Here is a 13,378-nt window from a genome sequence, read left to right as displayed (position 1 = left end):
TAAGCTGAATAAAGAGGTGCAAGGCAAGTATCAGGTACTAGACACCAGCACCCCTGAGGACACAAACACAATCCACAGTATTTAACTTCCATACAGGAAATTTCTAGTAAGCTGAACCAAGTGGCAGACAGTCATCATCAGCCTTTGAGAACCTGTTTCTATTGCCATAAACAGGGTCATATTTTGCAAAAGTGTAGAATAAGACAGCAAGATTTTATGAGGTTTGGGGACCTTAGAAGCTCCCAAAGGGGGTACAACCAGAAAAATTCCATATTCCCTCAGAGGAATAAGGTCAGTTCAAATGCTACATAAAGATAATTTTTGGATGGTGCATCCACATTTGGAATTAGTTGTATGGGTTTTTATTATCATAGAGATTGTCATTCTTTTTAAATTGTGTTTTAACCTGTATTAGAATATATTCTGATTTTTCACAAAGGGAAAAGCATCTAGATACTATATACTACATTCATGCTACAGATAAGAATATGTTGGTGATTATATAGTTAGCTTAAAGAAAAATATGGGATTCGTGGACAGCTTCCATTGATTCCCAAGGTGATGTGATTTTATTTTGTTTTGTTTTGTTTTTGTGGGGCAATGAGGGTTAAATGACTTTCCCAGGGTCACATAGCTAGTGTCAAGTGTCTGAAGCCGGATTTGAACTCAGGTCCTTCTGAATCCAGGGCCAGCGTTTTATCCACTGCTCCACCTAGCTGCCCCCAATTTTAATTATTAATACACTGATGGAAATTATGTAATAATGAATAATGTCAGTCATTTATATTTATCATATCCTATCTATGTGATTGTAATTATATACTTGTAGTATTATTTGGAATTATCGTATATTACAACTATATCCTGAGTCAAAAAGCAAATTCACACTTTTTGCTATCATCAATTTCCTCAATTGTTACAATTCATTTGAGCCTTGGATTACAGGAACTTATCATTTGAGGCATTAATTGATTTTATTCGGAGTCTATTCCTGAGTAGCCCTGGTGCCAGTGACCCTGAAGGGCTTCTTCTACACACACATGAAAAACAGGTGGTAAACTAACCTGGGAAAGGCTGGGAGAACAACATTTCAGATGTCATATGATGACCAAAGTATTGGATTTGGCCTTGATATCTGTTACCAGTTATGTTAGCTTCTTTAATTTCTCATAATGGCATGAGGATAATTAGGCACATGATGCAAAGAGTGATGAAGCCAGGATATAAATCCTTTTCTTAATTAATACTACAATTGTCTCAGTCCTGTATTAAAGAAGGGTATATCAGCATAACTTGTGGACTCTTGCAAATGCCTTCAAGAGACATCAACTTTTGTTAGAAGTTATTATAACTGAAAATAATCTGATAACTTTCATATGACATTTTCTCAATTCATCCTCCACATGGGGGATTACAATAATATTAAGTTTTTTTAAATGTTCTAATTTTTTTATTATATCTTGAGTTTTATATGTAACAACTGGACAATACATAATTGTAAAATCTCTAAAAGATTCTGAATTTCCTTAGATATTTGCTTTTGTGAACTCTCATTATTTGATTTGGTTATTGGCAAAGTTATTTAAAGTTGTGTTAAGATCAATTTTGTAGGAAACTTTCCAGGTGAGGAGACTTTCCAGCTGAGCATCAACACCTAAAGAACCTGAGAAAGACTTCTTTGCAACCACACCTGAAACCACACCCAGAACGAGAGCTGCATCCAGATGACATCTCAGTTATCATATGGGATTTCCAGAGACTTAAATGGACATTTTTCTTTTATTTCACTTTTTTCTGTTGCATATGCTATTTGTAATCTCTACCTCCTAAAGGGGACTATCCCCTTTAGTTTTTGTCAGTGCCTCCCTCAAATTTTTTCTCTTCTTTTATTCCCCCTCACATTGTTAATCATCATTAGTCCCATAGTTAAGAACCTTTTGTAAAGTATTTGTAATACTAGTTATTGCTTCATATAAGGCAACTATTTTAGTTTTTAAAGAAGCACATGGGGGATTGTGAGAAAATAATTAATAATGGACTTTTTGGGGACCCAGGGACCCCTCTACTCAAAGGATTAGCTCAGGAACCTTACCTGATCTCTTTCAAAGCCAGCCCAGAGTCAATAGAAATGGAAGTCAAACTCTCAGTAAAGGGTCTGTCTTTCATTAGGCCTTGAGCTCAGCACAGTACAGCTCATTTTGATATGGACCACCCTCATATCCTATAAACCAATAGAATCAAATGATGCTGCCCAATTAGCTTTGAACAGTGTGTAAGAGCACCCTCTCCTCTGGGCCTTGGGAGGCTTATTATCTCTGGTCCTGGAACCCCAGGGGAACCAGCCACACATTCTCTCTCCAGGCCCCTGGCTGGGATTTTCTCTATCCAGATAATGGAGGGCTTCTGAACTCTACTTTGGAGCCATGTGCTCACTCTCTGTCTCTATGGTGCAGGGAGCTTTCAGCTTGCCTTAAATGCAGTCAACTCTTTACTAATATTTAATATGGTTTAATAATAAATGCTTGCTGCCAAAACTGGTGCAATGGCCTCTAATTTATAAGTAGCATTATCTTAGAAACCCCAGCTAACTTCCCCCAATAACTTAGAACAGCCAAAGGCTTCCCCTCAATATTTCAAATGACACAGGACCCAGAGACCCAGTTTTAGACCATTTCTTCACCACCACCCCTACATCTCCACCCCTACCCCACACATACACATACACACACACTCCAGAAAGCCCAAGGGAACAAAACAAATGGAGATAGATTCTTTTGTGTGGCTCACTGAAGGACTGATGGGATTGTAGGACACCTAGGCTTTGTCCTTTGGGAGAGTCTGTTGCATACTTCCCCCTTATATCTTCTGTAGAGCTCATTTTCATTTGGACCACCCTCAGATCATGTCAACTAATGGAATTGAATGATGCTAACCAATTAGCTTTGATCAATGTATAATGACTCACCTCTATCAAAAGAGGATCAAAAGCCTTGACCACAGGATCACAATAAGTTGCTTGGTGATCACTCTTCCATGTAGCCCTTGAGATCACATGCTGTCTCTCTGAGAGACAAAATGGGTCTGGGGCTTTTGTGCTGCCTGTGCTAAGTGCCATGGGTCAATTCTTTACTAGTATATAAGGTATTAATTAATAATAAATGCTTGCTGCACAAACAGGTGCAATAGCCATTAATTTATAAGTAGCAATTAATTTAGAAAACAATTTAGCCACAATAATTTAAAAAAAGCCCACAAAGGACAGAGCCCTTTTGATTCCAGACAATATCTCTATATAAAGTAATCAGTTTAAAGGATGTGGATCACACTCAGACTGAGCCAGCTGGCTTGCTTCTAGCTGGGTATAGTCTTGAGACGGACATGGAGTTTGAATTGCAGCATTTAATAAAAGGGGAGATCTGAAGTTTCCCATGTAAAAAATTAATTATTAATGACTATAACCTGGAAAAATTATAATAACTGGACTTATGAAAAATTATAAGTAAATGACAAATGATAAGTTTAGAGAAATTATAATGGGGCCGTAAGTCCTGCTGTGGTCGACATTCAAATGTGAAATATTTTTAATGACTAGGGCTAATTTTTCGGAGCTAAACTATGGAGGACTAATCTGGGGACTGTTGACTGTTTGGCTATCTGACTGCTATTAATTTAATGTGGGCCGTTTATAAAGTTCCACCACACTGTTCCACACCTAAACTGATAAGCAAAATATTAAGAAGCCTCTTAACTAAATAATCAAAGCAGAATTTATTTATGAGATACTATTTAAATTAAGAATACAGGGAAATAAAATGTACAACCTGACTGCATTGCAGTGTGTCTCTTTCCACTGCTCTTTCCCACCTGCTGTGCCTCGAACTTTTTGAATACAATAAGGGCATTAGCCACCTCTTGCCTCAGAGTATGTACTTTCCCTGCTCAGCTACTTTCTTCTAACTCCTCTTAATCTTCACTTTCTCCAACCTATAACCTGTGCTGACCGCTTCTGTGCTCTCTGCTGCCTCCTGTTCAGTCTGTCTTCTGCCACCTTTGCTCCTAGTACTGCGTTGCTGTTCATCTTGTCCCCGTCTCTCCTTTCTAATCTCCTCAACCCCCCCTTGACCTCTTCTCCCCCTCTCTCGTCAGTCTGAACCATTCTGTCTGCCCCCCTTTGTTGTCTAACTCCCAGGTCTATATATAACTTTTCTTCTCTCCACTCAAATCTCGGAGCTTCCTGCACCCCCACAGACCAAGCTAATCTGCTAGCCAGGGCTGTGGCTGGTGTGTGTGTGGGGGTGCTCCAGCTTCACGTGCCTCAGGCTATGCCAGAGCCGGGCCTGGACCAGTCTGGGATCTCTGGGATAGCTCCGCTCAGGTTGGAGGGAGCTGGGGGCTTCCCCCCCCCCCATCTGGCGTCCTGTACAGCCCACGGGGCTTTATGGCTCATCTGAAGCAGAGGGGGAGGGGAAAAGACCCTGAGGGCCCAAGGCTTTCTAATCTCAGCCTAAAGGTAGGGTCCTCAAATCAAAATAAATTTCCACACCCATTATATTGTTCATTCATAATTATTTCCCACAACATACATGCACACATCTGTATATGTGTGTCATGTATTCAGAAACGAGTTGGTTTTTTGTTTGTATGAAAAGTGTAATGTCACTCATTTGGCCAGAACATCAATTCAAATATTAAAGATCATTCTTTAAAAAAAAAGAAAAAAAGAAAAAGATGAGATATCGTTGGGAAAGTAAGTAAAAGCCAGGATTTGCAGTTGTTCAGTTACGTCTGACTCTTCATGATCCAATTTGGGGATTTTCTTGTTTGGAGTATCATGTTATTTCCTTCTCCAGTTCATTTTACAGAAGAGGAGCTGAGGCAAACAGGGTAAAGTGACTTGCTCAGGGTCATAAGTTAAGAAGTGTCTGAGGCCAGATTTGAACTCAGAAAAAAGGAGTCTTCCTGATTCCAAGCCCAGTGCTCTATTCACTGGGCCACCCAACTGTCCCAGGATGACCAGATGGCAGTATGTTAATCCTTAAGAAATGAGTTCAGTAGGTTCTCATTATTCCTAGGTGTTCATCCTCCCATTGGGTCCTCCCTGGACATCAGGCAGCAGAGGGAAGCTTTAAAAAAGGTGGAGGAGAACTTGGCAGAATAGCAAATGGGCAGAGGTGAGTTTGGAAGTGGGGCAAAACAAAGGCTTTCCAGTTGTAGGAGTTTCTTGTGGGAAGGAAGGATAATTGCTGACCCACAGAGGCTACAACATTCTCTTCCTTCCCCTACAGGCCCAAGAGGGGGAACTGGTGTGGAGTTCTGGGGGATGCCTAGCTTCTAGCAAAGCTAAAGTTGGGTGGGTGATTTTCATCATTGTGAAAGAGGATTGATGGCTTGTTGTATAGGAGGGAGAGTAGGATTAAATTTGCAAAGAAGGTCACTTAAAAATAAATCATTTTTCCAGAGAATGAACATAAGAAAAGGAGAGATCCTCTAAAACTATTGAACAACAAACATGTATTTAAAAAAAAGTTAATGAGAATACACAAGGTACAAATTAAGAAAAAGTAACGCTTGGGATCGCATTTTCTTTGACAAGGCTGCTAGACTGATGGATTAAGGAAATACAGAAGACTTAATTTACTTAAATTTTAACAAAGCGTTTGAGAAAATTTCATGAGCTATTTGTCTGGATGAGCCAAAGAGAGGAATGCAAGACAGTATCTAGCTAAACACAGTGGGAATTGGTTGAATTGTAAACTCCAGACTTGATGTCAACTTGGAAGAACTGCCTTAGTGATTTGTGCATGGGACTAGTGTTACTATGAAAGAATAGATGGAAAAAGAAAACTATGCATAGCAAGAAGCGGTACTCATGAGAGAGTATCGGTGTTGGGAGGCAGAAGTGTCTGCCCTCTCTCTTAAAGGAAGCTTAACTTTTTTTTTCTTTTTTGGGTTTTGTTTTGTTTTGTTTTTTTGGTGAGGCAATAGGGGTTAAGTGACTTGACCAGAGTCACACAGCTAGTAAGTGTCAAGTGTCTGAGGCTGGATTTGAACTCAGTTCCACCTGAATCCAGGGCTGGTGCTTTATCCACTGAGCAACCTAGCTGCCCTGAAAGTTTGACTTTCTTACAAGTCATACTTTCTTCAAGAGAAGAGATTTAACTGTTCTTCCAAAATGGCTACTGACAAACATATGAAAATTAAAATGAGCTGGCATCTTAGGACAATGTAAGGAACCAAAGAAGGAAAGAAACATACATTTATTAATTACCTACAGTGTACCTGGTTCTGTGCTAAGCTCTGTACATGTATAATATCATTTTATTCACAAAACAACCCTAGGAGGTAGGTGCTGTTATCTCCATTTTTTAATCAAGGGAACTGAGGCAATTAGAAGTTAAGGGGTAAGCCAAGGATCAGCTAGTAAATATTAGACCCTGAATAGTAGTAGTCTCTTTCCTTCTGAGTCTCTGTACTCATAATTAAAATCACTGCAACTACCAATCCCTTCTATGGGCACATTCAAATTGGCCTTATAAAACTTCATACCTTGAAATGCTTTTGTTTTCTAGATATTTCTTTTATCCATTCCCAATTTAATCCTAGCATTCAACTAAACAGAACTGCCACAGAATTGAATAAATATCCATATTTTAAAATATCTGACATTTACAGAGAAAATGACCAAAAATTGTTTGCAGGGATAATAGTCTTTTAAAATAAATTTTTATTGATTTGTTTTTTCCCTAACCAGAATTTCTCATATTATTCTTCCATCATCATGTAAAACAGAGCCATTCCATATAACAAATAATATTTATTACAGAGGGAAAAAATGGGAAGAGGAAAAAATCAGCCAAACTGATCAACACATTGCAGAAAAGCAAGGTGCCACACCAGTTGCCCTCCCACCTCTCTAAAGGTGTAGGGTGGGATTGATTGTCTTCTCACATTTCTTCTTTGGGTCCATACTTATTCCTATGAAATTGTAAGTGTTGTCCTGAGAAATTCCTCCTCTAGGAAGAGGACTGAGGGAAGGTAGCAGATAACCGAGTTATTTCAGGCTTCACCAGACTTGAAGGATAGGCAGATCTAGAGACAGGCATTCTTCACAAGCCACAGGCAAAGCTTGTCAGGGCCTTAGTCTGAGTTGGTCATGGAGATTTGTACTGAAAGATGAAACCTCATGTACCTTACAGCAGGCAGAAAATAGGACAGTATACTGAGTGATTGGAGCTGCCCTAACTTCATTTAAGTGGTAAGAGCAGAAGCAGGATCCAGAAGCCAGTCTTTGCCAGTCTGTAATTTGTGCCAAGTCTGGGGATACATGCAAGGATGTCATGGTTTTGATGTAGAGTCTGTAGAGGGTTTCAGGAAGAATATATATATACTATCAAGATAATTATAAGAAGTAATATAGCCAGGGAAAATCGGAAAATAATTATGCAAGTGAAACCTGAACAGCAGGAACAGTCAGAGCTGCAGGGGCAGCAATGTCTTGGCTGGGGCTCTGAGGTTGATGTGATTACATTGTCCACCTCAGAGGGGTTCAGTCCTTCTAAATCTTCATATACAAAAGCCAGGGCCCATTGGCATTTGCTTTCTGGCTGAGGGGTATCCATCGAAATGTCCTAGCTTTGGGCTCTTCTTGTACAAGACCCCAAAGAGATGCCTGGTCCCGAGGCAATGATTTCTTTCACCACTTGCAGCTGCAGAGAGAAGGATTAATGTCAAAGTATATTTGATTGGCCAAAATATCAATATGGACTCAGTCAGTTACTGCTCTCCCCAGAGCTGTTTTGGCTGTTGGACTGTAATTTTCTGACTTATCAGGAGTCTCAGCTAATGACATCCCCTTTATCTGGCAACCAAATTCTTTACTCCATCTCCACCTTTGGAGGCTCAATCACTGATATGGGGATCACTTTGCTTTGTCAGTTTTTTTGTGGGTGAGTTCAAACATCTTACAGGTGAGAAAGAGGAAGCAAACATTGTACATTCCTTTGGTCTGTGAAACAAGAATTTGTGGATAGGGCATTTGAGGAGGGGGCAGAGTTAATTGGTCTCAAAATCTGAAGAAAATGATGTGGAAAATGTCACTGTGAAAAGGAATGAAATATAGTTATTATTAATGTTTAATTACTTTAATGTTTGAAGCATTAAGAAAGCCTGTCATTATATTGTCCTTTTGTAACCTCTCTCCCAAAGCCCATTGGGCTGTGGGGACGCTGTGGGACTCTGTTGGTGGAGGTGAATGACCTCTGCCATCTCTGTGTGGGGCTGAGTGAGGTTGGCAAGATCAGAGAGAGCTCCAGATTTTGGGGGAGTCCTTTTTGAAGCTTTGAGTTGCTTCAGGAACTTCTGGCTTCCAGCCTCAAGAGAAAAGATGGAGGCCAACCTTACTTGAAGTTGCTGAAGGAAAAGACTCTAGGAAGACAAGGGGAGAAACTGATAGGGCAGCTAGGTGGCTCAATGGTTAGAGCTCTGCATCTGGAGTCTGGAAGACCTGGGTACAAATGCCACTTCAGACACTTACCAGCTCTGTGACCCTGGGAAAGACACTTAACCCTGTTTGCCTCAGTTTTCTCATTTGAGCTGGAGAAGGATGGAGCAAATCACTCCAGTATGTTTGCCAAGATAACCCCAAATGGGATCAGGAAGAGTTGCACATGACTGAACAATGATAGTCTCAGTCATGTCCCTAACCCCAGCTTGCTATACTAGGAACTTTGGGGACTTTCCCCCTGGCTGAGATCCAAGACTCTCTTTGAGATGAGTTACTTCACTGCCAATGGGAAGTATGACTCTGTATGACTTTTACCTCTGTATTTCCTTTACTCTGGCTTCTCTATTCTCTGTATATCTTCTCTCATTTTTGTTTGGCTACTAATTTGGATAAAGGAGTTTTCTTGGTTAAGTGCTATGGGTGTCCATTGTGGAACTGGTAGTTGATGGGAAAGGAGTCAAAGCTTGGATAGAAAGCTTGGCATTCTCCTTCCCCGCCCTTAATAAGACAGCCATCAGAAGTTAGATGGAACCTTTGTATCCTGACTGACTGAGTGCCTGCCTGCCTGCTGAGTCTATAGGTAGGACCTGGCAAGGAAAGCAATTGGTGATGGATCACTCCAGTGCTTTTGGATGCTGGCTCAGGACCTCCCCAATAATACAACTGCACCCAGTGACCCTAAGCCAATTCAGGTCAGATCAATGTACCACTGAATGCAAGTCAGGACACTCCTGCCCTTCTGACTTTTTCTGATCTACTGTTAGCATCAGGCCAACCTCAAGAACTCTATTCAGTCTCCATGTAGTTGCACATTTGATCCTGACAGCCTGCCTGAGTTAGGGGGTCATGGAGCTATGGCCAGGTCATAGGCTCTGAGGCAAACCCCTTCTGTCTACTGACTCCAAGTCGCCTCAGCCCAGCTCTCTCTCACATATGCCCACGAGGAAACCTACCTTGGATGTCCTGCTAGGTGGTGCAGCCAGGAACACAGCTCCTACTGGAGTCTAGGCTCTGATCAGGGATTTCTCAACCAGAGCCACAACTGGGCTTTTATAGATGGTTTTCCAGTTATCTCCACCCCTTTTCCATTCACTGAAGAAGGTGTGAATTACTATCCTCATAATGAGTGGTAAAGTAGAAAAATCCCTTTATCCCCTCTCACCTAGGACCACCCCTCTGTGGTTAATTACATTCCCAACTCAGCACCTCATTCACTTTCATTAAACTGAGCCACTTTCTGAGTACATCAAAGTGTTCACTCCTCAGAAACAATGAAGGTGTTTATTCCCTTGATCATTTCATCATAGCAGTCTTTTAATTATTTACTAAGTGTAAGGTACTTAGTAAGTGTAGGTATTTTACTAAGTGTAAAGTACAGGGCAGATAGATTGCACAGTGGATAGAGTCCTGGGCCTGGATTCAGGAAGACTCAGCTTCCTGAGTTCAGATGTGGCTTCAGACACTTGCCATCAGTGTGACCTTGGCCAAGTCACTTAGCCCTGTTTGATTCAGGTTTTCCCATCTCTGGAATGAGTTGGAGAAGGAAACTGCAAGCCACTCCAGTATCTCTGTCAAGAAAACCCCAGATTGGGTCGGGGAGAGTTGTACATGACTGAAAAATGACAAAACAACCACAACAAGTGTACTTAGACAAAGTGAGAGCTTTTGACCAGATGATCCCACAGCCAGACTCATTAAAGGACCTCAATGTCTGAGTAAGCCCAGCCAGGCCCAAGCTGCAGTCTTTCTGATTTCTGAACTGGACAACTACCATCCTCTGGGAGGCAGTCAAAGCCTCCTCCAGAGACCCAGTCCCTGAAGTAAGGAAGTCTACATGGACCATGTAGGGTAGCCATGGCATCAAGAACCAACTACTCAGGGCAGCTAGGTGGCACAGTGGATAAAGCATGTGCCCTGGATTCAGGATTCAAATCTGGCCTCAGACACTTAACACTTACTAGCTGTGTGACCCTGGGCAAGTCACTTAACCCCAATTGCCTCACAAAAAATAAAGAAATAAATAAAAATACCCTGATTCACCTGTAGGCTCTGGCCCTAATCCTGCCTCTTCACTATAACAGACTTACTGGTATCCAAGCTCTCACTCTTATGTTGTTGCAGAGTCTTTGCCTGCCTCACTCCTCCATATCTCTTCTTTGAGGTGTTCCAGAAGCAACTGAGGGCTTCAGTTCTGGTTGCAACAGGATTCAGGCAATGACCAGTAAAAGGAGAACAGGGAGAAGTTGGCAGAGGAATCCTCAGTGTCTCAGGAGGGGGTCAGTGAGTCATGGGAATGACTTGGACTACCACAGAGAAATTAGGTCCTTGGTCAACTTCATAGGCCAAAGTTACCACAGACAAGTCTTCCACTTCAGGGCCTGAGGGTATCTACTGAAATGAGTTGGGACTGGGTTTTTCTTGTGTAAATCTCCAAAGTGATGGGCCTCATAAGGGAGCAATGATTTTTTTCAAAGAGACATCCTTTATTTTAAGCATTCTGCACTGTAAATTTCAAAAGTCAAATGTCATAGATTTCATTTATTTATTTTGTGTGTGTGTGAGGCAATTGGGGTTAAGTGACTTGCCCAGGGTCACACAGCTAGTAAGTGTTAAGTGTCTGAGGCTGGATTTGAACTCAGTTCCACCTGAATCCAGGGCTGGTGCTCTATCCACTGTGCCACCTAGCTGCCCAAATGTCATAGATTTCAGCAGGTCAATACTTGTTTAGTAAGGACAGAAAGGGAATAATCTGTAAGAGTGGGACAGAGGCAGGTCATTGAAATTTTTATAGAATTTTTTGTTTTTCTTTTGACCATCTCAAATGAACACTTTGCTTCTGTTTCAATTCATCACTAGCAACAACAACCAAAGGTCTTGAAATCAGAATATAATTATTATAGATAGATAAGGGTATCAGAAAATAATCAAGCCTCTTGTATTCTGTACAGAAATGGAATAATTGTTGAAACTGAATTAACTATTCAGTTCTCTGCATTTTCATTAACATAAATATTTAAATTACCCATTTTTAAAAGTCAGTCTACCTGTTTCTCTTGCATGTATAATACTTTAACTCTTTCAGTTCAGTAGGTTAAGTAATTTCCCACTCATAAGTCAAGCAGTAACTTGAACAATACAACCCACCCAGGGGAAGTGATAGTGTCTTTAAAATTTGTAGGGCAAATGAAAGAGCCATTAGAACTGCAACATGACATTCTTCCAATATAAAACAGAGAAGATAAATACACTACTCTATGCAGAAAGCTCTAATGAGCAGATGGTCCCAGGGCTGAAACAATGGACACGGACACATTGAGCTAGGGGTCCAGAGGTGAAGTTGATGGGTTTCCTCCAAGTGTTTCAAAGCTTCTCTGCACACCAAGTTGATCTCATGATTTGTACTTGTCTTTGCCATTCTCACTAATGACACAGACATGGTTTAAGTCCCTGAAGTATTCATTGTAGTTCAGGGCATAGCCAACAACAAATTGGTCTGGAATTTCAAATCCAACAAAGTCAGGTGTGATAAAATAATGGGATTTAGCAGATACTCAAAGATCCACCTGGGGATTAATCTAAACTGATTATATCAAGTGAGAGTGATTGACTGCTGATTAGTCTACTTCAAAGTTAACTAGATTGTAATCACACCTGGTTAGCCCTTAAGAAGGTATTGTCCTCAGAAGCTAGACTTGGAGCTTAACTTGAGAACACCTTCAAGTTCAGTGAACCAATGGATTTGGAGGATGTTAACCAATCCAGCTTGAAGCAGTGTGTAGGACCACCCTTGCTCTGGACCTATAGAAAGCTTCCACAATCAGTTTGCTGGGGAGTTCGTGATTGAAGCAGTGTGTAAGGACCACCTCTGTTCCAGACCTAAAAAAAGCTTCTACAATCAGTTTGCTAGTGAGTTCATGGTTGAAGCAGGCTGGTAGCAGAGGACTTGAAGAGAAACCAGACCAGACTGGAACTCTAGACTAGGTAGGCTTTCTTTTTCTTAATTTTCTGAACTCCATGTGAATACCTGTATGCTTTTAATAAATATTTAATGCCCAAAGACTGGTCCTGAAGCTTTTTAATTTAAGGTGATCACACAATATAGATTTTAAACATCACACAGGTCTGTATCCCACACTTCGAGGGGTCAAGCTGGCTACTTTCATCATCTTTGGATTATACTGCTTGATCAGGGAAAGCAAAGTCTGCATTGTTTTCCCTGTGCCCACTATATCTTCAACAATCAGGACATTCTTTCCAGTTAAGGTTGAGAGATCATCTCCCCCAACTACTTTTATGTCCCCTGTTGACTGGTCATTACAGTAGCTCTTCAATCTGATAAAATCTACAGTCACAGGAATTGATTGATCATTATTCCTGTTGAGTGCATTGATGTAATCCAGCAAATCAACAAAGAGTTGATAGCCATCCTTGAGGACACAGAGGACAGCCATGGGGTGGCCTCCCATCTTCTTCATCACATCTTGCGCCAAACGTTCAGTCCTGTCCAGGATTAGCCCATGAGGAATCAATACTTTTTCCAGATCTTGGGCATAATGCTTAGGGATACAAAATAAGTCCAGCTCATAGCCTGGGCCATCATCTTCAATCACTGCTGGGGCTGGTGTTCTCCATGATGGTGTGGGAAGCTGGGCTGGGCCAACTGGGTTTCAGCTGGAGAAGAGGAGAGAAGACAAGGAGAGGGAGAAGGAAAAGAGGGAGAAAGACAGGGAGAAAGATAAGGAGGCAAAGGAGAGGGAGAGGAAAAGGAGAGAGGAAAGAAGATGATTAGGAGGAAGAAGGGGAAGAGGAGGCGATGCCCAGGCAGTACTTCCTTGTCAGCTCCAGCTCCAAGCTGAATCTCAATGGTTTCTGTTT

At 41.2% G+C, this 13,378-nt stretch overlaps 1 protein-coding gene across 1 annotated transcript; it reads right to left on the bottom strand.

Moving 5' to 3' along the window:
* Positions 1-11,892: 11,892 nt before the first annotated feature.
* On the bottom strand, positions 11,893-13,135 carry LOC122750031 (hypoxanthine-guanine phosphoribosyltransferase-like). The gene is given in 3 exon segments (XM_043996666.1): positions 11,893-12,025; positions 12,626-13,117; positions 13,119-13,135. Coding segments are annotated over 3 exon segments (642 nt in total).
* Between the last annotated feature and the right edge of the window lie 243 nt (positions 13,136-13,378).

This window comes from Dromiciops gliroides, chromosome 3, assembly GCF_019393635.1.
Source record: "Dromiciops gliroides isolate mDroGli1 chromosome 3, mDroGli1.pri, whole genome shotgun sequence".
In the NCBI taxonomy this organism is placed as follows: domain Eukaryota; kingdom Metazoa; phylum Chordata; class Mammalia; order Microbiotheria; family Microbiotheriidae; genus Dromiciops; species Dromiciops gliroides.
The sequence above is the reverse complement of the archived record's forward strand: the minus strand, read 5'-3'. Positions and strand labels throughout refer to the sequence as shown.